The sequence below is a fragment of the Pangasianodon hypophthalmus genome, chromosome 17 (assembly GCF_027358585.1).
Source record: "Pangasianodon hypophthalmus isolate fPanHyp1 chromosome 17, fPanHyp1.pri, whole genome shotgun sequence".
In the NCBI taxonomy this organism is placed as follows: domain Eukaryota; kingdom Metazoa; phylum Chordata; class Actinopteri; order Siluriformes; family Pangasiidae; genus Pangasianodon; species Pangasianodon hypophthalmus.
This window is the reverse complement of record NC_069726.1, coordinates 19,461,559-19,488,243: the sequence shown is the minus strand read 5'-3', so window position 1 is coordinate 19,488,243 and position 26,685 is coordinate 19,461,559. Positions and strand designations below refer to the sequence as shown.

At 39.9% G+C, this 26,685-nt stretch overlaps 1 protein-coding gene across 3 annotated transcripts in view; it reads left to right on the top strand.

Moving 5' to 3' along the window:
• Window positions 1-114: 114 nt before the first annotated feature.
• Window positions 115-26,685, top strand: part of ppp3ccb (protein phosphatase 3, catalytic subunit, gamma isozyme, b) — a 50,760-nt gene continuing 24,189 nt past the window's right edge. For all 3 annotated transcript variants that reach the window (XM_026942686.3, XM_026942685.3, XM_026942684.3), the window contains exons 1-4: window positions 115-692; window positions 14,353-14,550; window positions 19,744-19,868; window positions 24,846-24,957. In XM_026942686.3, the coding sequence (XP_026798487.1) occupies window positions 641-692; window positions 14,353-14,550; window positions 19,744-19,868; window positions 24,846-24,957 (487 nt within the window). In that variant the 5' untranslated portion in view covers window positions 115-640. The remainder of the gene's footprint in view (window positions 693-14,352; window positions 14,551-19,743; window positions 19,869-24,845; window positions 24,958-26,685) is intronic.

Below are 26,685 nucleotides of genomic sequence, written 5' to 3'. Positions count from 1 at the left end.
TAAACAGTTAAAGGGGTCTGCAGTAATGTTCTGAGAAGCACTACTCTACAGAACAGATGCCTATGACAGTACTACATTACCCATAAACCCCCGCGCCAACCCTCGCAGTCGCCATGTTAGAGGTTCTGCGGTTTAGAGTTTAATCCAAGAGAAAAGAGGGGAGTCAGGACGACTCAACAGATCACTACTAAAAACGGAGAACGCAAACAGGTCCGCAACTAGATGCGATAAAAACAACCGGGGGAAAAACTTTTTGGATAACAGTTACAGCGTGAAAGAGAAACTGGAAATTCAAAGAACATTTTCTTTCCTCTCGCATTTCCTGGCTCTGCTGATTTTCATCTCCGGCAGAAATTGACAGCAGCTGGGGTCGCTCCTATAACCAAGGACACAGAATTCAGCATTTTCTTTCCCCAGACACACCGAACTTCCCCTGCCTCCCCATTCCCCAGAGTATATGTGACTCTACACGTTAGGGACGATTTTTTTTAGACCGGCTCTCCTTGCTTTACACAGGAGCAGCCATTTACTTTCTCTGTTAACCGAGACGTAGCTAGCCTGCTAGCTAACTCTATTAGCTAGGTGGTTAGCTACGCGTAGGAATTACATCTGGTTTTGGTGAGCAAAGACACTTCGGACGATGTCGACCAAGGACCAGAACAAACTCTCCACCATTGAGCGGCCCATTAAAGGTAAATCATGTTTAACATTATCTCTGCCAGCTCGGGGGGTCTGCTTGAGTGCTGGCATGTTAGCATATCTAGCTCATTTGATGTCAGTGCTGTATGTTTAGCTAACTGCATAGTTAGCTGCCTGCCAGCTGTCTGTTGCTGTCTGGAAAGTAGTTACCTCAGCTAGCTAGCTAGCTATTCACAGACAACCGCTAGTTACTCCTCAGTAGATAAACTTACCTCTCAAATTTTGTTTTTACCGTTTACATTATTATTTTAACGCCAGCGTCTGTCAAAATAACCCTGTAACGTCGGCATATTGTCTTAAACCAAGAAAGACTAGCATTTGGTTAAAAATGGGGGGAAACGTCAATGTCATCCGCGTTTCGTCCGTTAAACCGCCGCTTATTTGACTTGCTGATGGCTGCGCGTGACGCTCTCATTTGAAGGCGCCCGAGTTGCCTCGCGTGCGGCTCAGATTTTGAACCAAGTGGCACGAGCCTCGTCCTGTGTTGCCAACGCGTTTCAGGGGAAAGTAGCTAATGCATGCTCAAAAAACTCGCCGAATGACGTCACGGACCAACATTGTATGCTCATTGAATAGTCAGGATGAGATGTATATCAAAATGTGTTACATGGAGACGGAAATTTTCTGTAGGATAGAGTTTTACCAGGCTAAAGATTAGTAAGGACACTTGGGAACATGCTGTTAGAGGAAAATAATCAGCGCAGGGGCGGTGTGACCTCAAAGTGGATTACTTTCCAACATCTACACGTTGCCAAGTGTTGTATTCCTCTTACGCCACGTAGATTTGCCAACAGTTACATTTTTTTCATTTATTAATGAACACCGCATCGTGCTTTTTCACCATTTATAGTGACCCTGAATGTTGCGGACGGTCTGCAAGACAAGTTAGTTCCTGTGTTATAGCCAAGATAAACAGTTATTCCCTAACCAGCATTTCCTTTCCTTTCTCTCGCTTTCTCTGTCTCTCACTTTCTGTTTCTCAAAAACCACAGCTGGTCTCTTTACCAGAGAAAGCAGAAAGCGTCCTGAAGACTTCATCTTGTTGGGAAATTTTGCAAAGCATCATGGTTGTTAGAAAGTGCTGACCCCTGGGACTCGTTCCATAAATGTTAAATAAATGTCTCCTCACAAAAACACGTCACCACATCAACGATTGTAATTTTTTCTTTAACAGCACAGCGTTTTTAAATCCGTTTATTATTAGTCTTAGATTATGGTTAGTGTCTGCAGTTCAAGTCCCTGTGATTGAGCTGTTACTATAGAAACGGTAAGACATTAGAGCGAGCACATTAATATAAACCCGTCGTTCGTGTTACAGCCGAAACTACTTCCCAAGCCGTGCTGTTGTACAGAAATAATGTACAGCTTCTGACCAATCAGCTTTGAGAAATCAACTGCATGGTGGTACAATAGATTATACCTTTTTTCTTATGGAAAGAGATTGTCTTTGGTCATGTCACCTCCAATTATTTATATATTTGCAAAATGCTATAATATCTATCAAAATAGCACAGACACCATGAGGTAGTGAGTAGTTGGAAAATAGACATCAAGAAGCATTACAGGTGGGATAACTTGTTTTTTATTACTTGTAAATATTGCCAAGAAGAGCCTTTAAAATGAATCAGAAAGATGTGCACAAGTGGGACGAACAAACATGATCACTGATTGGTCATTGGGAACAAGGCTGATCAGTGATTGGTCGTCAGTTCGAGCAAGCACAACTTCACCAGGCTTTACACACTGGTGATGAGTCGACTGAATCTACTCTCTCATATAACCAACTGGAGAGCCGGTTATCAGTGCTGGACAGTTGCTCATGTCTGCTCAAAAAGTTGCTACGTTTGTCGCTAGGATCTTTTTGGAAATTAACTCACAGAAGGTGTAATACTAGGCAGTAGTCTCATCTGTTAGAACTTTATATCAGGTATGATTTAATTTAATATGGCCACTGTAGTTGAAGTGTAGTCCTTCCAAGAATGTAGTGAACTACGCACTGTACCGCGAGACAGATCCTAGCTTGATCAACTCATTCATGGGTCGAAAATGTTTCTATTGTGTACAAGGTTGCCAGGTGTCCTTGACAAAAGCATCTCACCAAAATACAGTAAAATATAGTATTTTATAGTATTTGTATGTACTGTAATATATGAACACATTAATTCAGTACTGTACAGAGCTATGTTGAGAATACATTTAAGAGTGTACAGTGTGCTTAAGAGGTGGCAACTAATGAATGTTTTAATAGATTGATATAATTAAGTCAGTGTATCGAAGAACACCAACATCCAACCAGTGAACAAATAATCTAGAAGTCCTCCAGATACTAGTGTGTGAATCGTTGGGCTGACCGAATCAATTCGATTCATGATTCATTGACTTTTGATTCAGTTCAAAAGCTGTTTTTGTAAATTATGAACGATTTGATGAAATACATTAGCCAGTTGATTCAAGAAATTACATTGACTGATCTAAGAAATTACATTAAAAATATTATTTTCTCAGTGAGAGTAAAGTCATCAGCTCCCCTTCGCCTTGTCTTTGGTTTTGCTACTTCTGTTGCACACACTAGTTGAGCTTTGGTGGAAAAACAGCACAATTTTTCTCACAAACGCATGATCAATCCTCTAACAGTAGTTTTAACATTTCACCGTGGATGCTTTATGATGTTGTCTTGTTAGGAAGAATTTCCCAATTGACCTTCACTGGGAACTATTTGCATCATAATTAAAACAATCTCTCCACAGAAGAGAGGATTTTAAAGCATCCCAGTCGTATTATCTAGGAATAGTGGCTTGGCTCTAATGTACTATCATTTTACAGCATAGAGCAGGTCCTGCTCTCTTCTTTCTCCAAAAAACAACTTAATGAAGGAATCATAATTGTTAAGCACCTGTTTTGTGCAATTTCCTCCACAATTTTCGTTTCTGACCTTGGGCTTATCCACACGTGCTGAATTTGGAGGAGAATGAGGAATAACACAGTGCTGGGAGTTTGACCAGTAGATTTCTGTAGTAGATTTCTGTAAACGTTGATTCACTCCATTGTAAGCTTTTCACTTTTTTTTTTTTTTAACTAGTCTGAATGATTCAGTATCATTTTATTTCTCATATAATTGATGCCGTTGCATCTGGAGGATTTCTAATCGATGCATTGTGAACTCGATAGAAGGCAAAAACAAGCACTAGTTTGTTACTTAACACAGTATCTAAGTTTACAAATGAACAAGACATTTATGATTTCCAAATTACTCTATACCTTAGTAGAAATAATTTCACAGGCTTCCTCAGTCACAAGCTGTAGGATCATAAGAGTCAAGAACGACAGCTTCTGATGAAGCAACTCTAAAGCTTGATGCCCTTTTATAGACCAAACTCACGTACTTGACTGAGTACTGTGTAAATTACTATTATAATTGTCATCAGTGTTTGAAGAGCCATTACAAAATTCATTTTACTGAAGTCACACTTGAAGAGTATGATCTCTTCAAGTATCGTCCACTCTTTTCTATTTCTATTGAGAAAATGGAGAAGTTTTGAGAAGGCTCTTTTGCATAAAGTCTAAAATTTGTTCTGTCTTTTCTGTCCAGCTCCTTGTCCATATCACTTACAAACGTAACCTTGGCTTTCACTTTTTCTCTACTCTGATGCAGAATTATACTTAAATTCTGTTTGTCAAGATTCAGCTGCACAGCGATGCAAAAATGGAGGACCAGGTTAAAAACATAAAAGCTTTAATGCGGACGAGATGTCTTAATACCGAGCTTCTTGATATGCTCCGAAACGTTTTTGACGCAAAGATATTAGCATGCCTTTGTATCAGTTGTATCAGCCTCCCCTATGGTGGAGCCATAAGGTCATTTTCACACTTGGCCTGATTATTCAAGCCTGCACTCAGGACAGATTTTGGGCTCGTTTGGGGGCCGGGCTCGTGTTCACGTTGAAGAATTCCTTTTGAACCGTGGATTGATTGTGCAAATTCATATATCACGTGTGCACACAGGTTTGCAAGATGTTAGGCACTAGGTCCATCTGTTTGCTGTGCTTTTAAATTATTTTCCTTTGGTACCAACACTCAGGTGGCAAACAGCACTGCTTTTTGCAGGGAGCTGATCTCTTATAAGAAGGCTGACACAATATGTTCTCAGTGTAAGCACTGGCCCCACAAAGGTGAGCTAATTACAGTGCTCCAGTTCTGTGAAAGTCTGGCTTTATATATCAGTAACCATAACAACTCTTTCCCCGGCATCACAAAAGTAGAAACAGGAAGTAATCTGACAAGTTGAACCAATCACGTTACTCAGCATGCAGCACCAAGCAAGGATGGCTTCCTCACCTCGCCTCCGTCTTCAAGAGCAGAAAAAAACGCAAGCGTAAAAATGACCTACAGGAGCCTTGACTCTTTTATTAGACTCTTTTTAGGGCTGCACAATATATCAAAATTATCGAAATATTGCAAATATAAATATGATATGTAAATATCGTGATGTGCATATTGCAAGGGCTCACGATAACTGTATGATTTTAATACTTCAAAAATTCACGAAAAGTCAGAGTTTTAGGGTGCCGCAGATAGCAGAGAATGCTTTCTTTTCCTCAAAGCAACATGAAACGTGTATGTTGGTTATGTCATTTTCAGTTTTAAAATATATAAATATATATCATTTAAATTGGTTTTGCACACATCTAGCTTTATCGTACCGCATATCGCATTATTTAACAAGTTACCACATATTGCATTTTTCTTCAATATCGTGCAGCCCTAACTCTTTTTAAACGAAATATCGTATAGTGATTGTGTTGCTCCACAATGCAGTGACCATGGAAAACCTGGATATGATGAATAATCCAGTGACTCGAAATAATCATTTATTCTTAAGAGCAAGGAACAGAAACCTGGCTTCAGTACCACAACTAACAATCATGGCTCCTAACTGTCTCCTGTGACTGCACATAGCTATATAATTAAGCATTCATAATTTGCTTAATATTGCAACATGTTAAGACTGCATTAGTGAAGTCGTAATATTTACGGTTAAACTGGTAGTTAGGCCGAATATAAAATATGCCCAGTTTACTCCTTACCCAATATTTAACTGAAATCTTAAATGGCTTATTCGAGTTGTTTGACATATATTTAAACTTTTTCAACTGGTTTCTGAAACTATAACACTGTTATCTATAAAATGGGCAAAATGACATTGCTGGATTGTTACAGCAGCAGTACTCCAGTACACAAATAAATAAGCAAACCTCCCACACAGGGAACATTGTATACATTTTATTTTTGGCCCGAAATGTTCCTTCAAGTATGAAGGCGCTGAAACAAAATGAACAAGTATGCAAGGCTGTTTAGACTCTTGCTTTGGGTGTAGTGTGTGTGTCTGTGTGTGTCTGTGTGTGTCTGTGTGTGTCTGTGTGTGTCTGTGTGTGTCTGTGTGTCTGTGTGTGTGTGTGTGTGTGTGTGTGTGTGTGTGTGTGTGTGTGTATGAGGCTTCCGGACTTCAGGATATCTTTAAACCTGTGAAGATGTGGCAAGAGCATGGCGTTCCCCTTTGGTATTTTTAGTGAGATTTATTCAGCCAACCGGACCGATTTAAAAAAAAAAAAAAAAAAAAAAAAGGCTCAGTATTTGGTCTTGGTCATTAACGCCACATTAGTGTTCACAGTGCTGCTGTATCACACACGTATCCCTTTAACCAGTAACTATGGTAGAGTTGAATATACTGAAGACGAGCGACAGGATGATGTCATCATACGAGCACCAGCCAAACACACAGTCATGGTGAGACTAGAACACACTCTCACTGTCATCTTATACACTCTCCTTTCTTGTTTGTCACATCTTGTCTTCATTCACACCACCACTTTTACACCTCCAGCTAAGCCGGAAGACTTTTTTTTTTTTGCTATTTTAAGTGTTTTAAGAAGTAGTATAACACAACACTACAGCACAACCAAATGTTTGCATTAGTAATGAGCACTATTAAATGACTAATCCAGTACTCGTGTAATCACTTAATTGATTAGCAAAATTCCTTCATTGATTCAGAGTAACCGCTTTATCCTGGTCAGGGTCACGGTGGATTTGGAGCCTATCCCGGGAATGCTGGGTGTGAGGCAGGAATTCACCCTGGATGGGCTGCCAGTCCATTACAGGGCACCGTGCACACACATTCACACCCAGGGGCAGTTTAGTGTAACCAGTCCATCTACTGGCATGTTTTTGGGAGGTGGGTGGAAACCGGAGAACCTGAAGGAACCCCACATGGATACAGTGAGAAAAGACCCGGAGCTGCGAGGCGGGACCACTACCTGTACCCGCTGCACCACTGTGCCACCCTGACTACGGCGGGTATTCACAGGGCAGCTGCAGCAGGTGGTTATTAAAATAGGGGAAACACAGCTGTCTGTTGTGGACATGACATCCATGTTACATATTGCACATTTAACATGAACAATAGGTTTATATTAATGCTCTCGTTTGTACAGTAATTCACAGACACTTGTTTGGCAGAAGCTCCACGTAATCCAGGACTAATAATTAAAACAGCCAATCAATTTTACTGAACCAAGACAGGCTAAAAGCACCTTTTTTGCTCCCTCACGTCTGTATTAAAACCTTTTCTCAAATCAGGTCAACATTAGCAGTGTCTGCCATTTTGTGCCGAGAAGCAGGTAAGCTGCAAGCTGAAGAAGGAAGTGACAGCTATTTGGCTAGACTTATAAACAACATTATTTCAGAAATGAGTGCCAATATCCACAGCTTTAAACTTGCAGTCTATTTACAATATTTACAAATTACACCACCACTGCAGTTCCAAGCACTTCTGATCGGCACGGATATGTTTCAGTTTAACGTGTCAGTCATGTTCATTCCTGATTTACTGACTGGCAGCTGGTTACAAGTTCCCACCTCTTTGAGAAGTCTACCAATCATCATAAGGAGAAACCGTGCATCCCGACAGGGCAGGCGAAGAACACGGTGTCCAATAAACGCTGAGATGTTTTTGGGTTGTTTTTTTTTTTTTCTGTGAAAAACCCACCCACGTTTAGGTGGGGCTCAAAATGACAAGTTGTCCAAGGAGCGTTAATCTTTCGTCCCATTAAAACAGCAAGTACACAAACACCTAACCGACACTAAGAGACAAACCAGCTTCCCTCTGTGTGTATTCGCTCTGTCACATTCTCTTTAAAGCCTCCGATAGAGATTTTCACGCAGGCTGCGCTGTTCACCAAAACAGTTTGAGTTTAATGAACGAACAGCGCGATATCGCGCTGAGATATGTGATCGCTTGATTCATTAAAATATTGAATTCCACCAAAACTGATGAATAATGTCGACACTTCTGTAAACATTTCATGGCCGCATTTTAATGAAATTTTAGGGGAAGCCAGGCTTCCTGTGCAGTCTTAAAGCAATTGCTTTAAAAGTCAGGAAGCAATAGGAACATGTTGAGCAAATATGTCAGTCTGAATATATTGAGGAAAATCTGCCAAAAAAAAAAACATGATAAAGCGGCTGAGAAAATGCATGGAGTGAACAAGTGAAGAGTAAACAAGTACAGCATGTGTTATAAAGAAAAAAATACAAAATTAAGTGTATGTACTCTTACTCTCATTGGTTCCTGACTTTCAGACACCCTGTAGATGGCGTTTTCATTATTATAGATTTTTATACAGGATTTTTGCAGATCATTATAATATTTGATCGAGTGTCATTTTGGAAACCATGGAGATAAACGTAGCTACTTCTGGAATTAGTTTATTATTTTAGATAGACTGAAGATCTTTTAGATAGGCTGAACCGTTCCAGACATACAAAAAGTTTGTTCATTACAAAATTATCAACTGAGAAAAGATGCACCTTTGATTCTCAGTTCTTTCTGTATGTAAAAAAAACTGTTCCTGATTCTCCACAGACCTACACTAACCTACTTTGGTGAACTCTTTTCTAAGCCTGTAGTGCATTAGCTACACGTCCAAACGTACACACACGCTCACGTCGTGTTAACATGGCACTGTCTGCTGAAAGAAAAAGTCATCCGTACAAGTCATCTGGCAGTTCGCCTAATCAAAACATTCGACAGCGTTTAAACTCCACTCTCGCTCATGGCTTCGAGTGCAGTCAAACTCCAGATCATGGGCGTAGACAAACAGCGCAGTTTCTCCTTAACAGTGATGAGTGTCGTAGTCGAGTACACAAAAACACATCCATGTACACGAAATAAGAGCAATCGATTACTCAGTATTTAAAACCGTCTGGAGTGGAGATGACATTTGTGTTAATTACCAGGGCACCATTTTAATATCAATGATTCCACCCTAAAGTTTTTATTTATTTAATATTTACTGATTATTTGCCTGTAACAGCTAAAGGTATGTCCCAAAGTGCTTTGCTCATCTTGTACCACAGCAATTTGCCAATGATTACAATTTTTTTCCATTTGCTAAAGAAGACACGTCATCCTTGTATAGTTTTTTGTTTTTTTGTGGTAATACCATACACGGAAATAAGTTCTCAGTTATGTTATAGCAGCTATAGGTTGTTACCTCGCTTTTTTTTTCCTCTTGTTACAGAGAAATCACAAAAACAAAACGAAGCCCTCCATCCTGAAGACTTTCCTGTATAGCTTTACCTCTAAATATTGCGAAGCACTGACGCCGGAGACTCCTTACCAAAATGCTAAATAAACATTTTCTTTAGAGAAAATGTCACTGTCAAAAATTACATGATTTTTAAATCTGTTTACACTATCTGGCCAAAAGTATGTGGACACCTGACCATCACACTCGTATGCGGTTCTTCCCCAAACAGTTTAAACACGGTTGGAAGCACACAGTTGGGTAGAATGTCTTGTATGCTGTAGCTTTACAATTTCCCTTCACTGGAGCTAAGAGACCCAAACATGCTCCAGCATGACAATGCCCCTGTGCACAAAGCGAGCTCCATGAAGACATGGTTTGCCAAGGCTCGTGAGGGAAGAACTCGACCTCAACCCCACTGAACACCTTCGGGATGAACTGGAACACCAACTGCACCCCCGACCTCCTCATCCATCATCAGTACCTGACCTCACTAATGCTCTTGTGGCTGAATGAGCACAAATCTCCACAGCCACGCTCCAAAATCTAGTGGAAAGCCTTCCCAGAAGAGTGGAGCTTATTTTAACTGCAAAGGAAGACTAAATCTGGAATAGGATGCACTAAAAGCACATATGGCTGTTATCATCATGTGTCCACATACTTTTGGCCATATAATGTATATGAATTAGCTGTTACTATAAAAACCTGAGTGCATTAATATAAACACGTGATTAGTTTTGTAGCCGAACTACAGAGCAAATAAATCAACACCTTCTGACCAATCAGAATCGAGAGTTCAGAGGCGCTGTGATACAAATCAGATTATTTGCTTGAGAATCATCGTCATTATCCGGACAGCTCTGATTAGAAACTAATGCATCGCCATATTTCAGAGAAGTGTAGCTACTAGTCGTTGTTAGATTTGATTTTGATTTGATGCTGAGCTAGTGCTTTTTCCTCTTTCATGTAACTCATATTGCGTATTTAAAAAAAAAAAGCAACTGTTATTAAGAAAGCTTGCTGTTTCTTCTTTCTTGGCTTTGAGGGTCATGCTGCTGCCACAGTGAGAGGCAAATGAGCAGGTGCACGTTGTATTTATTCACTCAGCCATGAAAGAAACAGCATCTTCCTCTTCTTTACACTCTGCATGAACCAGAGAAGATACTGTAACTAAAGCATAGCTCTGTCCATTAGAACACCTCAGTGCATGTTAGTTTAATCATTTTTTAACGACCGAATTTTTGAAATAAAGTTAATACGTAAGAAGACTCTGACCTATCAGAAATGTTTTCTTTTTTTTTTTTTTCTCTCCCCCAAACCATTTACTCCAACTAAGCTCTTGTACTATTGTGACCAAACCTACAATCTCACTGACATGCAACAAGTCACTTGGTCAACTTGTGGGTGTGTACTGACCGCTTCTCTTGTCACTTGTGGGCGTGGCCTGTCCAGCTTGTATTGTCTTCTGCGTAATCTAGTACTTTGATATGTTGAAATGTGGTTTAGTGTTGTAAACTCAGGAATGGTTGAAACCATAATTATAAAGGTCTCAGTCATGCTCGTGCACTGGACACCCCTGAATAACAAGCCAACCACGTGGAGATTGGTTCGAGAAATTCACTGCGGCGACTCGTTTAGGTTTCTTGCTACACTCCATCACAGCTACTTTGCCAAACGATTTAGAAAATCTTAGTTAGTTTCGTGGTTCTTGTACGCCTGATGAATTGAATTAGGTGTGTTTCATTAGGAGTGTGTAAATTATTAAACACTGCTCTGTATGAAGGGAGTGTATTAACAAAGACTGTCAGGCTTTTCCCATATAATGTGTTCTGTAAGACAATATCTGTAAGAAAACACCGAGGGAATATTCTGGAACAAACTTGTGGTAAGGGCTGGGCAATACAGCAATAAAATATCCATACTGTGATAAACTGTCACTTTTCAGAGATTTTGCAAGTCTATGATTGGAATGAATTATGAACTATGATTAAATGCAGCTCATTAGATGTTTGAAATTTGTCACAGCTGGCTTGACTGTGGTCTGAAAAATGGGTTCAAATCAACGTGTGTGCTGCGCTTGATGTGAGAAGCATTCACATCTAAAACGATTCAGGAACACACTGTGTATGGTGCCGGCAGTGGCATAACCAGAAATTGATTTCTGAGGGATGAGAAAACATACTTAATAAAGTCGTGATTGTTTTTCTGATCTGCGCAATTCAGTTGGTAAGTGTGACGCACTCGTGCATTTCAGCTGGACGTCAGACAGCAGTAGGAGGGATGATGACACAAATTTGTCATTCAGTCATTGAAGGCGCAATTTACCATCAAACAATCTTTCCATATTAATAACGTTGCCAAGTCACAACGTATTTCACTGAAAAATATTAAAATAATGCTAATAATGGGGGAAAGTACACCTTACATTATAAATCTACTTTTCTTACAGTGTATTGATATTGTGGTGGTTTGATTTGTTATTACAGAATAAATGCATTGAAATGTAATATTTTACTTTACTTTACTGTCAAGATCGTCTCATGAAGCCTGTAACGGGATATGTCTTGTTTCTCGGCTTTACTGTATCATCTCATGCTTATTTGATACCAGACGTACCCAACATGATACATACATACATAAATCCTAAACATTGTTGATAAACGAAGTTTTTATTTGATACGTAGTTATGTTTTTCACTTCATGGTGGTCTGATGTATCTCAGTGATATAACTATAGTCCATGCGACTTGCTCCGAATCCCACCACCTGCTGCACTACACACATCAGCCGAGACGAGATCTGGCTGTCGGTTGAATGGTTTTTATTAGGTAGATAACTTAGGAGAAGGTCCACGAAACAAGTTAGTCCCTAGCACATAATCATGAAGACTTTCCCCTGGTGGAAAACGTTCTGTCTGCTACAACGCTGACACTGGAGACTCCTTCCACAAATGTTAAATAAACACCTCTTCACAGAAAACCTCACCATGTCAACGATTATATATTGTTCTTTATTACATAAGAACTACTTTTTCTATATATATATATATATATATATATATATATATATATATATATATATATAACCTGTTTATTACTATACAGGTCCACACACACACAGGGAGAACTTCAGAAGCAGTTAAAATAATCCATTACACCCGAACACTCCAGTAGGTGTGAAATGTGGTTAAAATGTCATGTCTCTGTGCAAATCCATCATCACACCATCTCGCTCTTGTGTTCCACTTTTGTGAGCAAAGCTGTCTCACTATCTTGGCTCACTGAGCAGTGAGAAAAAAAAAATCATTCTGATCACAATCAGTATTGTAAAGTACTTAAATGCATGAAATATATACCATAGGAGAACTCTACAAATAAATGATGCATATGAACACTAATACTTCTGCTATGTAAATAGTATAGTATTGAAAATAATCTAAATTGTCAAGAATATTTTAGACTAATTAACTAAAATAAAAGGATGTAACTGCTCTTCAGACTGACAGATCTGGATCGTAACTAGTCAAGTGCATAGTGTAGAGTGTGTTATTTGAGATACAGGCATGGTTTTTCTTAACTTTTCAAAATTACAGACCATAACGTTATGGGCTAATTTATGTGCCTGGTGATTTGATTTTTTTTTTTTTTTTTTTTAAATATATTAACGCCAGAATCAGAGAGAAGTTTGAGCTACAGTCCAATTTAAAACATCTCTCTAGGGAGAATCCGCTCATCTCTTCATTCTTGTTCCCTAATGAGGTGAGAGTTTGCTCGAAATTAGATTATGGTGCATTTAGCCGAGACAGCTACTGTATTACACCGTCCTCCTTTTCATTTGGTCTCTCTCATTGACCCGCTTAAGTTTAACAAGGAATCTAAGTTGGTGTAACAAAAAAAAAAAGGTGAGACGCCAGCAAGGTTTAGCTCATTTCTATAGCTGTTAAACAAATTCTCGTTAAAGTGTGATTGGTCGTGTGTTTCTATCGGAACTGTTCAGAAGAGAAACAAGAGGAAATCTTCTTTTTTTGAATACCAGACAAATTCAAAAGTGGCCTAAAATGGCTGAACGGAAACGGTGCTATTTTTTTTTTTTTTTTTTTTTTGACTGACTGACTGTAGCTCTTTATCTCCTCCAGACTGAAAGTAGTGCATAAGCAGATACAGTAAGTAAACACAGTCTAAACTGTAAACTAAGATATGGATTTTTTTTTTCTTCATACCATTATATCTATATGTGACACTTTTTATGTGGGGGGAGAAAAAACATCATATTGCACACAATGCCATGTGAAAGACTGATCAGAGTGAAGAAAATGAAGAACATGGCTGGTTTCACGTGACAACAAACACAGCATGACGTCACTCACGACTCACATCGTCTCCATTTCAACGACTTTTCACTCGTCTGCTCTCACCTCCTATGTGAGGTCATTGGTCAAGTCAGTAATCACATTCGTATGAGGTCACTGCACTGGAAAACTCTCAGTCAAAAGGCTGGTTTGCTGAACAGGAAAATAAAATTTCATTTGATTTATCTTTTTATACTTTTTTCATATTTCAGTTAAAGGACAACATAAACGAAGCTCAGTTTGCTTTTGTTGCTTTTGCTTTTTCAGTTATTTATTCAACAGGGAACCAAAGAATACCAAGATGATCAGTCAATTAATATATGATTCTTACATCACATTATAGCATTTTATATAAACAGATACCATGTGACGTTTAAACTGTACCGTGATGTTTCTGGCCATACATCACACTATTACAGAGGAAAGAAAAGATCAGGTTGTCATTGCTAAAGGCCTGAATGTATGTCAAGCCTTTCAGAAACCAACAGGAAGTTCCTGGAGGTGTGTACTGTGATTTAGAAAAGTTAGATGCTTAGCAGGTTGATGACTTCCGTGGTCCAAAGCACATAGACAGAATTAACAGAGACTTGGATATTTGGTTTTGGTCTAACTTTACTACAGGTGTACAGTGTATTTGTCTCTGTTGGTGTTTCGTTGTTCGCTATGGTTTCCTGTGACTGAAAGAAGTTTATTCTCTGTTCCCGTCTTCTCTTCTTTGTAGCGGTGCCGTATCCCCCCACGACGCGCCTCACCATGAAGGAGCTCTATGAGGACGGTCGGCCCAAGGTGGAGCTGCTGAAGGCTCACCTGCTGAAGGAGGGACGGCTGGAGGAGGACGTAGCACTGCGCATCATCAACGACGGAGCCAACATCCTGCGCCATGAGAAGTGCATGCTGGAGGTGGAGGCGCCTATTACAGGTAGGCATCCGTTTCATGTAGATACACACCGCAGTACAGGTGCATATCTGGTACAGGAACACTATGAGTACAGTTACAGGTGCCCTTTAAACCTAGTACAGGAAGGTGGACTCTTGGCGCAGTTGGAATTGTGAAAGGAAGGATTTTAGTAACAGATATTAGTAACAGATGGTTACGTATTATTTAATATACAGTAGAACCGCTGTATCCGTGGGGTTCCAATCCCCCAGTGCATGCCTGAACCGCGCATACTAGCGAACACTATACGTGTATATACATATATAATATAACGGCTGGGTAACGTATACAGCGTGGCTAGGCTGGACAAGAGGATAATTAACAAGATTTCATCACGTTACTCAGAATGGCGCCCGATTTAAATTACGAATGTTTACTATATTTCTGGGTTTGTCCTAACAGCGGTTGACCATGGTCCAAAAAAAATGAAATAGAAAATTCCAGAAATGCAGTAACTGAAACGGAGGATATGGGGGTTTTACTGTAGTTACCCCTCTGTTACAGGTGGTCACATACTTTATTAAAGGTAGTTACACCGCTGTTACAGGTGGTCACATGCTTTATTAAAGGTAGTTACACCCCTGTTACAGGTGGTCATGTGCTTGTTAAAGGTAGTTACCCCTCTGTTACAGGTGGTCACATACTTTATTAAAGGTAGTTACACCCTTGTTACAGGTGGTCACATACTTTATTAAAGGTAGTTACCCCCCCTGTTACAGGTGGTCACATGCTTTATTAAAGGTAGTTACCCCCCCTGTTACAGGTGGTCATGTGCTTGTTAAAGGTAGTTACCCCCCTGTTACAGGTGGTCACATACTTTATTAAAGGTAGTTACCCCCCCTGTTACAGGTGGTCACATGCTTTATTAAAGGTAGTTACACCCTTGTTACAGGTGGTCACATACTTTATTAAAGGTAGTTACCCCCCTGTTACAGGTGGTCACGTGCTTTATTAAAGGTAGTTACCCCCCTGTTACAGGTGGTCACATGCTTTATTAAAGGTAGTTACCCCCCTGTTACAGGTGGTCATGTGCTTGTTAAAGGTAGTTACACCCCTGTTACAGGTGGTCACATGCTTGTTAAAGGTAGTTACACCCCTGCTACAGGTGGTCACATGCTCTTTAGAGATAGTTACATACCTTTTACAGGCAGTCACGTACTTGTTAGAGGTAGGTGCAAGCCTTTTACTAGTAGTTAAACACCTATTATTTATAGTTGCAAGTAGATAAGCACCTGGTGCGTGTAGTTAACCCTCTATTACATTTGTGTTGCCTGTAGCTTAGTGATTATTACAGTTGATTATGTGCCTTTTGAGGGTAGTTGCCCTCGTATTGCCTGTAATTACATGTCTGTTACACTTACTTACATGGTTATTACAGGTAGGCATCTGTTACAGGTAGTTACCCTCCTGTTTCATGTAGCTACGTATTGCAGGTTGTTACACTCCTGCTTCAGGTAGATACACCTGAAACCTGCACTTTTCTGCCTTTTCATGTGAAGCAGACCAAACATGAATAAAATTCACTCAGGAGTAAAACAATTCACTGAAGGGGAAAGGACGCAGGATGTAAAAAACATGCACAATATAGACTAGTGATAACTTCTATTTCTGTTAGAAGTTACTCTCGTTTCATTCTAACTTTATCTAGGTGACATTTGACTTGTGAATTTGTGATACTCAGTCTTGTAACGAAGAAAGTAGGTGGGACTGTGGTCTTTTTGGTCAGTTAAAAATAATGGAGGTGCTGCTTATAAGTAAGTAGCAGTCTTTAGACCTACTGTTTTCTTACTGTTGCTTTGAAAAAATATTAGCTGTCTCATCCCTTTTGGTGGTAAAGGTCTTTTTTTCTTTCTTTTTTTTTTTTTGTTTTGTCTATTACACTCAGCACAGGTGGATTCTCAGCACTATTAGGCACAGGTGGATTCCAGTACTGTCTTGCAAAGATCTCAGCATAAATCTTCTCTCTTGGTAAACTATACTGTCTTTAGTCTCACTGTGATGAGTCACTGTGTAGTCTAGTCCTGCACCTTATGTATAAAAATAGCATGATATGAATATACTGCTGCACAGTGTGATCACGATAATCACTAGTCTATATTAAAGCAAACTATAACCAATTGTGTTTTGCAGGTAATGACAAACCTGTATTACATGAATTAAAATAGGAAATATTTTTTATATCACAATGGCAAAGTTTATCAAACCAACCCCAAAAAGCTCACCTGTAATGTCGGTGAGCATCAGATTGCTTAGAGGAATGATCATTTCTGGTTAGTTAGAGGAGGGCTTTTTGCGTGTTGGAGGTTTCTGTGATATTCATATCGCAAAGGGCAAGATTGCAATAACGATCTTGTGAAAACCTCAGCAATTTAACTTTGAAGTAATCTGGTTACTCAGAAATACGCCGAAAAGTGCAAACTTCTTTTTTTATCCCAGCAGATGAACCAGTCGACATATGAAACTGGAATGATGACAGTTCTGTAGGTGTTTGAGCTCTCTGGTAGTAACTGACATGCCTGTAAGCCCCGCCCCCTTTCCCCATGTCGTATTGGTAATGTTTTAACCGGTGCTCAAGGTAAAGTCAGAATGTTTCGAGTTCATTAATGTGAACTAAAATCGGTCGGTGTATGTTTGACATGGACATGGCTATGGCTGTGGAACCAGTTATTTGTAAAAGGACTAGTAGGAGTAGCAAGTCCTAGTAAGGTTCGAGCCTACTTACCAGTAATTAAAAAAAAAAAAAAAAAAAAAAAAAAAAAAAGTAGCACAAAAATGTACTACGAGGATCTAGTTATAGAAGAAATAATGCTGGTGATGAAGAAATAATGTTAGTAATAATGAAGTTGTGCCTTCTTTGACCTTATTGTGTCTTTGAACTTTTCAGATAGGTCCTTATAATTTCAAAGTTATAATATATAATTTAATAGGATTTTTCTTTTTTACATTGTGTATAATGAAATCCTGTTTGTGAAATATAACCTCATTTATAACCTTTCCTAAGCTTAGTGATTTCCTGACTGCCTTTTGCATTAATCAGTTCCCTGACTCGCTTGAGGGGGGAACCAGCCTTGTTTTGATAAAGAGGGAATCCTTTGATTGGGTCTGTTTCAAATGTCAAAGAGTGACTAGCGTCCCACCCAGGCCGCCTACGTCGTCTTTGATTTCCCAGAGGAGGCCACAGGAAACCCCTCTTTTATCCCCCAACAGGTGCAGAGATAAAAATGGCCTTCCTCCCTCGTCCCCCGAGTCTTTAATGTCATACGAGCTGTAGCTGGAGGTTACACGATCATGTCACACCACATTCTCTGATTCGACACTAATGAGACTAGACTTTGTTTCTTGGACTTTGCTTCAAGTGTGAAACTGACAAGCAGTGATATTTCAGGATATGATTTTTCTCTAACCTACTTTTTTAAGTTCCTAAAAACCACATGTGGTTTAGTTCATTGCTGTGCAGGTGGCGGTGGTGTATCTGTTCCAGCTGAGGTAAAGCAAACTTATCTTCTGCTGAAAGACAAAGCAACCTTTGGATAATTAGTTCACTGAGGCTACATGGCCTGTCGTATGTAATAGGGTCTGACTGATTATTCTTGCAACACTGATTTTAAGGAGAGAAATTTCAGATAACCATTAACATTAGCGGATTTACAGGATGTCCCGAAAGTCTCCATACGTAGGGGAAATTAACACCTTTTTAGCAAAATATCTTCCAAAATTTTTCATATTTTTCAGATAGCCTTTAAGAATGCCTTTGACAAGAGAAGAACGTATTGAAATCATTCTCATGGCTGGATCAGAAAGGTTGCGTGGATTTTAACAGGAAACATGGCAAGCACATCACACACAACACACAACACTGTTGCCAAACTTATTAACAAACTCAAAAAGACTGACAGTGTTGCGGACCAACCGAGAAGTGGACGTCCACTAGCATCCACTGCTGAAGGCACAGCCGGCGTGGTGCTGGCAAACATAGTCCACTATGGATGGAGACTTTTGGGACACGCTGTAGTTTTGTTGAAAATCTAGCGGAATAAATATTAAAAAAGCATATAAATATTTTAATGAACTCTCACAAGGCTGAACTTGTGAGGCTCCAGATGCCACAACTGAGTTTTCACCTTCCTTAATCCTGGGGGTGCTACTGCTGCCTGAGAGAGCAGTACACTGTCTGACAGTTTGTGCGCTAGAGTTATTGTGTATTTGCGTTTGTTGTTCAAAATAGCATCACGTCCATGAACATGTTCCAGTAGAGCCTATTAAGGCAGGTTCGTATTTTGGTGACGGGACTCCGGATGCACCATGACTCTGAACAGATAAAGAGGTTACTGATGATGGATGGATGAATGAATGAATATAATGTATGAAGTAATATGAAAAAATTTATCACTCCTGATTACAGTATATCAGATTGCAGCAGTGCCTTCTGGGTCGTTTGTGCTGCTGAAATGTCCACTGAAGTCAATCTAAGCTGACTGAGTGATGCAATCTGCCTCAAGATGCCAAAAAATTTCTCTCAAAAATTGATGCATTAAAGTAGTTTAAACACTTTTGGCCTCATTTATCAATCTCTTAGTAAAGTTGTATATGAATGTTTATGTAAACCAAACCGAACAAAAGATTTTTGCTCACCGGATTTGCAAAAGTTTTGGAAATGCTGATTTTCTTTAAACTTGTGTGTATATTGATGAGTGCTGATCAACGTAAATTACCAAGCATATGCACAGCACAGCTCATTTGCATGTTGTGATGCCCATAAAAGTTCAAGTTCAAGTGCACAGACAGCTGTGAGCACAAACCGATCGATCAGGGTAAAGCCTGAAAAACAGAAATGTACATTATTTTCACTCACTACTGTGCCAATAAAAATATTTCATATAATAATAATTATAATAAGCACTAAATCTTTTGTCAGCTGAGGCATTTGTTTACAGTGCATGGCTATGCTCAGACGGATCGGCCCATCCTCCGCTTATACGGCGCCGTTTCTTTTGTCATAATTGAATGATTAGTTTTATTTGTCTTAATTTATGGGTTTGTGCTGGCTCGCTTTCTTTTTTGAGGCCCAGCGAGTATATACATGACAGGAAGCAGAACATGTCTTGACGTTGATCTTATCTTATGTGATAATGTGTAGTTATGGGCTCTTGTCGTCTGCTGTGTTTCTGCCCTCAGTGTGTGGAGACGTTCATGGACAGTTCTTTGACCTGATGAAACTGTTCGAGGTCGGTGGTTCCCCCAATAACACGCGCTATTTATTCTTGGGCGATTATGTGGATCGAGGTTACTTCAGCATCGAGGTGAGTATTATAAAATTCTAACTAATTTCCTGTCTTTTGGTTTTGAAAATAGCACCCAGTAACAAAACAGGATGTGTGTAACACTTCTGAGGTGTAATACAGGGTTTTGAAAGGCCAGTTCTATGACGAAACCAACTTTACAAAATTGCTGTTTCAGAGCTTTTTCTACCTGTCCTTCAGTGTTGTGGACCCAGATGTGATAGCATATCTAGAAAGAAATTTATACAAATAAATAAATAGTTTTGGACATATTACTGTTTTAATTTTATAGTTTGCCCTTCAGGGAAAATAATTGTAGTTGTTTTTATGAATCACCCTGTACTAGTCTTGTGTTCATCCAATGGAATGCTCTCTAGAATGTATATGTCCCGCCCCTGGGGGCGTGTCTTGCTTTTAGTAGCAGCTTGTTGGCAGCAAACATGGCATGGTGGTGCGTGTTTGGCCGTGCATCTTTAAACTCTTTTCAAGTTGATTTATTTCAAAGAGGGTGCAATTTGTGCAAGAACGCAACTCAGCACCAGGGTTTTTCCATCAGTAAGAGTGAATAATATCATTTTATTTACCGTTCAGACGTGTCAGATGCCACCCACTGATCGCCCTGGGTCTCTTTGTCACCATCCATCAACCTCAGCTCAATCATATTTGGCGTAACTCCAAAAGCAGACAAGCAGAAGTCTCATCTTCTAGGATATTTTCTTCGTTAAAGCCATGGTCATGGGTGAAGTCGGTGATGAGAAGTTGAAAAAAGGCTCTTCACTGTTCTCCATATTTAGCTAGTTCACTAAGCGACTGTCAAGCTATTGTCAAGTGTGATGTATCTTGAACAGTGAATTGGCTGTTGTGTAAATGAGTCAAGCATTTCAGAAGCTGGTTACGAGTTGGCTGTAGGTGCAATTGCTAGCTTTAGTGTTTAGTTAGGCAGTAACAAGGTCAGGAATGCTGCAAAAGTGAAGTCAGGTCTGTAGAAGTCAGTGGCTTTATCTGTTCAGTAGCATGTACAAGGCAAGCTGAGACACATCAGAGAAAGATGTTATGTTGCTCTCCTCTGAAGTCAGACAGTATGTTATTAATGTTTGTATAGAATAAAAAAGATTTGATCCAGAATCAAATCATGACTCTCAAGTTGTTTCAAGGAGGTTTTGAATATAGAGACAGGCATGCCTTTTGAAATGATATGCTTATTTCTGGTCACCGTTAGACAGAGCTCCTGGTGAGCTCTGTAAGGTAAGCAGAAGAATTGTTGAATATTCCAATGAAGAGGAACCCGATTACATCAAGCAAGCACCGGCCATAGTACACCCCCTTTATCCCATCATCTGTTTATACACACGCCAAGAGGAAACACGTTCACTATATTTAGGCATGCGTGTGAATTTCTGCTGTTTCCCTTTCTGCTTTATTACACACTAGTGACAGTTGTGTTTGTGCTACGGCACTCAGGAGAGCAGAGATGTTAATTGGAGATAGACTTAAATAGTAGGGAGTGTTTGTTGAATCACACATCCATGTGGTTTTTGGGGGGCGTTTGACCTTAGAGAGCCACCATGGTGCAGGGCATGCTGGGAACAGAGGTTACTTTAGGGGGTGCGCTGAAATGTCACAGTTGAAAGGTGTGCGGGTGGACACGCTGCTGCTCAGCACCATCAAACACTGAGTGCGTGTGTGTGTGTGCGCGCATGTGCGTGTTACAACAAAGGCCACTCCTTTGCTTCGGCTCTTTCTGGACATCAGACATTCACAAAGGACTGGACTTCAATCGTAGCTCCCACCACCTGTTACCCTTAAACACACCAGTTTTATGTTTAATATTTAATTTTAAAATGCTCCTGGTGACATCAGTTGAGCGCTAATACATACATACATCAAATTATATCCATCGTACAAATTATGAAATCGCAGCTCTGACCTGATTTGGTCACGGTGATAAATTGCTGTTTGAATTATTTGGAGATGGTTAACTGAGTTACCATGGTAACAACCCCCAGTGACAGTAAAAACTCATTTACCACTGGGAAAAAAAGTTATCGATTTATTTCCTGCTTATCATAACAAAACGCTAGTGTTCCCACATGTGATCATAACTAAACTTTTAAACATGTTGGATGATGTGATCCATTAATGCCACATTTATTCTACCAGGCATAGATGAGATTGTTTTAGAAGCGCTGCTGTGATGATTGACAGCGTTTGAGGGCAGCTGTGCACATGTGTGTCATCTCCTGCTGACCCGAGCACGCAGTATCAGCATCAGCACATGTGGACATTACACGTGCACAAAGGTATTCACGAGCACGGAACAGTACCACGAGCGCGCAGAGCACTTCATTTCTGCGAGCACTGAGACCCGTGTACGTCCTTTCCATTCACTCACAAGCATCAAGTTAATTATCATAAGAGCCATGGTTTAAAGTAAATAAAAGTAATTTGTAATCTTTAATCTGACAATTTGTGTTTGATTTGAAAGGAAAAAGTCACATCAAAAATGTTTTTTGTTAATAATTATGTGTGTGAAAGGTAAAGAGAAAAAAAAATCATGGACTTCACATCTTGTTACTGCTGTTCAGATCAGTGCTTGATGGACGTCACCACCAGGAACAATTATATGACTTAAACTTGAAGGTCCTGTCCAAAAAAAAAAAAAAAAAAAAAAAGGGTTTTATATTCACATAAAGTTCACCAGTGTGATCAGTAGGTCTGTTATGAGCAGAGCTTTACAGCTTTTCCCGACAGGAGTAAGAGCATTTAGCTGAAATGCTGTGAGGCGATTAGCGGGTGTGTCTTGGCTACGTCTTGAAGCTGGATCAGCTCATTAGTTTAATCAGGAGATTTAATCTGAAAAGTCAGGTAGGAGTTTAGTGAGACTGAGTCATCGCGCAGTCAGTTCGAGGTTTCTCACACTCTCTTCTTCCTATCCTAGGCAGCTTCCTGATGAAAGCAATGAAGGGTTCGTGACTGTATTGTGAAATGTCCATCATAAAAGTATTAAAAATGATTACAACTAGACTGATGTATGATCAAACTGTTTCCTCTCCATGCCTTTCGATCTATTGCTGTCTTTTTTTTTTTTTTTTTTTTTTTTTTTTGGGTTTTAAACCTAGTCAGGTTCCTTACTGCAGTGATTCTCGTCTCCTTTGTGTCTGGCTGCGACTAAATCACACTACAGCAGCCCTTGTTCCTCTACACAGGGGACGTTTCTGCACTGAAACCCTTTGGCTGTGTAACTCGTGTTACCTTTCCTGCTTTCTGCCTCCAGACCCCGGTCAGGACGGCTCATGGGAGCTTCCCTCACGATGAGCTCCAGGGCAGTTAAACTTTCTGCTGCTCCGGGGTACTTCCTGTATTTCCGCGTCCCTTTACTTTACAGAGATGAGTCAGGAGGATAGGATGGTGACATGTTTGTGTGGTATTTATTAACAGCCATATGCTTCCAACATAGAAATCAAAACAGGCCAACGTAGGAAAAGAAAAGAGGAAAAGAGGAGGGCGGACACCGCTCTCTACAGCGTACGTGTCTGCTGCAGACAAAACAAACAGTTTTCACTACCCATAATGACCTTTTACCTTTTTCTAACATCGAGTACTGTTGTAAACGTGTTACAATGCCAATCCTACCATATTCCTACTGTCTTATCATACGCAACAGCGATTCAACACACAGAACAACACGGCAAAGCTGACCAGAACCAAACCAAACCGTTATCTGCCAGTGTGTAGTTAGATTTTTTTTTATTATTATTTATTTATTTTTACCTCACCGTCTTTCCTGGCAGTCAACCTGTCCGTGTGATAAATACAGACAATGTGAGAGATCTTATGCAAAAGTCATTCTCAGCAATAAGAACAAGTTGATCTTTTTCCTTGTGGTCTGTTTTTTGCTAATATGCAGAAGGAAATGCAAAAATAATTCTGTACAAATGTTTCATAATGCGTCTGATCTTTAATTTTCACCATTTGCTTGTGCGTTTTGAAATGGTCGCTTAATACTGTGAAACTGATTTTTAGACTAGGTTTTTTATTATTATTATGAGTATAACAATGTCAGGTTGGTTCTTTCGGTAAATAGCCCTCAGTTTCATACATCTGCATATCACACAACAGGCTGAATAATAAGGTAGGCTACTGATGAGGTGAAATTTACATACAATTTACAATTAAAGTGACATTTACAATTAATCAAACTCGCACTCGCTGAAAGTAGCTTCCTCTTTATCTCGAATCAGGAAGCTACAGGGGTTTAAAAAAAAAAAAAACACACATCTCCACACAAGCACGTTGTTGTTCACAAGCCAACATGCCAGCATACTAACATACTAGCTCCTACATTCAGTAACAAGCAGGAACTGAAAGAATCCAGCTTTTAAGGTCTGGTGTATAGGAGCGGTGTCGGCTTCCCGGTAAGTTACAACACTGACGTCTAGTGAGCAGTGGGCCGAAATGTTGCATAGTGCCGAGTCTGCCAAATAATTGTACAATACTTATAATTAATTGCAAATATCGTAAACATACAAAGAATTCACACCCACACACGTGCACACACAAAAATCTGCTGCATTCAAGCAGCATTTCCGCGCTGATGAAGTCCCAGGATAATGAAATCACTGTGGCAGTTCGGAAGCAGAGAACGCAGCATTCAGAAACACATCTAGGGCTACAGAGAGCTGCGTGACTCTGAGAGCATAACTAGCTACCGGCAAAATAAGAAAAGCTTTACACCCCGTTGTGGTCACACCAGTGAAAACTTGTGTTTATTTTTGTTACATTGTAATGAATAGTTTTGTTGTTGTGTTAATTATCTGAATAGATCAGACAATAGAAACCTAATGCACATGCTTATTTTTCAGAATATACCACACCTACTGAACAACTCTACTGCACTGTGATACAGTACACCCACTTGTTTGTGTGGCTACACGTTTTTTTGTTTTTTTCCATTATGGTACTGTTCACTTTCGCTGTGTGTATGTGTGTTTTTTGCAGTGTGTGCTGTATCTGTGGGCCCTGAAGATCAACCACCCCACCACACTCTTCCTCCTCCGAGGAAACCACGAGTGCCGGCACCTCACAGAGTACTTTACCTTCAAACAAGAGTGTAAGTACTGAAAGTACTCGCGCGTGCACGTGTGTGTGTGTGTGTGTGCGTGCGTGTGTGTGTGTGAGTGTGTGTGTCAACAGCGCCACAGCACGACAAAGCTTCCGGAAGTCGTTCATAATCGGTACGGGTTGGTGAATGAGAGCGCCGCAAGGCAGCACAACTATCAGTGAAGCGAAGTGGGTGTGGCCAGGCAAAATGATAACATGAAGTTATGCAAATGAGAAGCAAAACGTTGTGGTGATGACCAGTGAGAGTGAGCCAGCAGGACACTTGATTTTCCTTACTGTGAGATGTTGTCATTTCTTGCTTCTTATCAGATTGATCTCTGAACGTATAAACAGCTATGCAGAAAAAAGCGTCTCAGACTGTAGGGCTTGCAGTGAGTGTGATTAGCGTCGAGTAGCGTTTACCGAAAACACTTTGTAACTGTCGGAATGTGCGTCAGTGCTGATTCGGCTTTCATTGCTTGTGAATATTAGTCGTTTTGTCCGTATTGGGGTCAGCTTTGATTTATTTCATGTCGCTCAATAAATGTCTGAGATGCATGCTTCCTTACAGGAAGAAAAATCACATGATGCCCAATGCTCTAGCAAAACACTAGTTATCAGGTAACCATGGCAACGAACAAGTCATGGCTAGTGTGATATGCGCACAAGCTCCGACCGGCTCAGGAGCTGCAAGTAGGAAGGTTATTATGTGGAACTATCAAATACAGATGGCTGGGAAACAACAAAACATAACATTCTTCACTCCTATCCTATACTCCTATTGGTAGTCCCCAGTTTGCTCCGCCTCTCATTTGCATAACAACTTCATTCCATTTTGTTAGCGTCACTTGTCCTGCTTCCTTCGTATCGCCAATTCTTGCTTCATCTAATGCCAGCTCTTTTTGACTAGCATTATAAATATACATACCGTTTTATTTTAAACACATGCCAAACATAGGCAGCTATATATTTATAATAATTATTATTTATTATATACATTCACCAGCTACTTTAATAGGAGCACCTGCTCATTCATGCAGTTATCCATTTAGTCAATCATGCGGTAGCAGCGGTAATGCATTAAATCATGTAAATACAGGTCAAGAGCTTCAGCTGTTGTTCACAGGAAACATGTGATCTCAGTGACTGCAGCATGGTTGCTGGTGCCAGACGGGCTGGTTTCAGAAACTGCTGATCTCTGGGGATTTTCATGCACAGCAGTTTTTACACAGAATGGTGCAAGTAAAAAAAGAAAAAAAAAACCACCCAGTGAGCGACAGTTTGTTAATGAGAGAGGTCAGAGGAGAATGGCGAGGCTGCTTCAAGCTGACAGGAAGTCTACAGTAACTCATTAACCACTCTTTACAACCGTGGTGAGCAGAAAAGCATTGGGCACAGTTTCACCGAAACACATGACAGTTTGTTTCTCTCTATAATCTCTAATACTTCATCACATAAATTTGATTAATGACCGACCAGTGACAGACGAGTGAGAAGTTACGGAAACAGGGGTAGAGTGAGTGATTTTCAGGTGATGCGCGACGTTGTGCAGTGTTCATTGTCACGAGACCAGTGTAGATCCCCCACACCCCCCACCCCCAAATTGAGGCTTTTGCTCTTCCAGGTCATATTCCGTGTTGATTCTGTGCAATACGTTGTTTTCTCATGTATAAGTGTTCCATATTATAATAATTATTATTATAATGTATAATTGTAATTATTATGTAAAAAATCATTA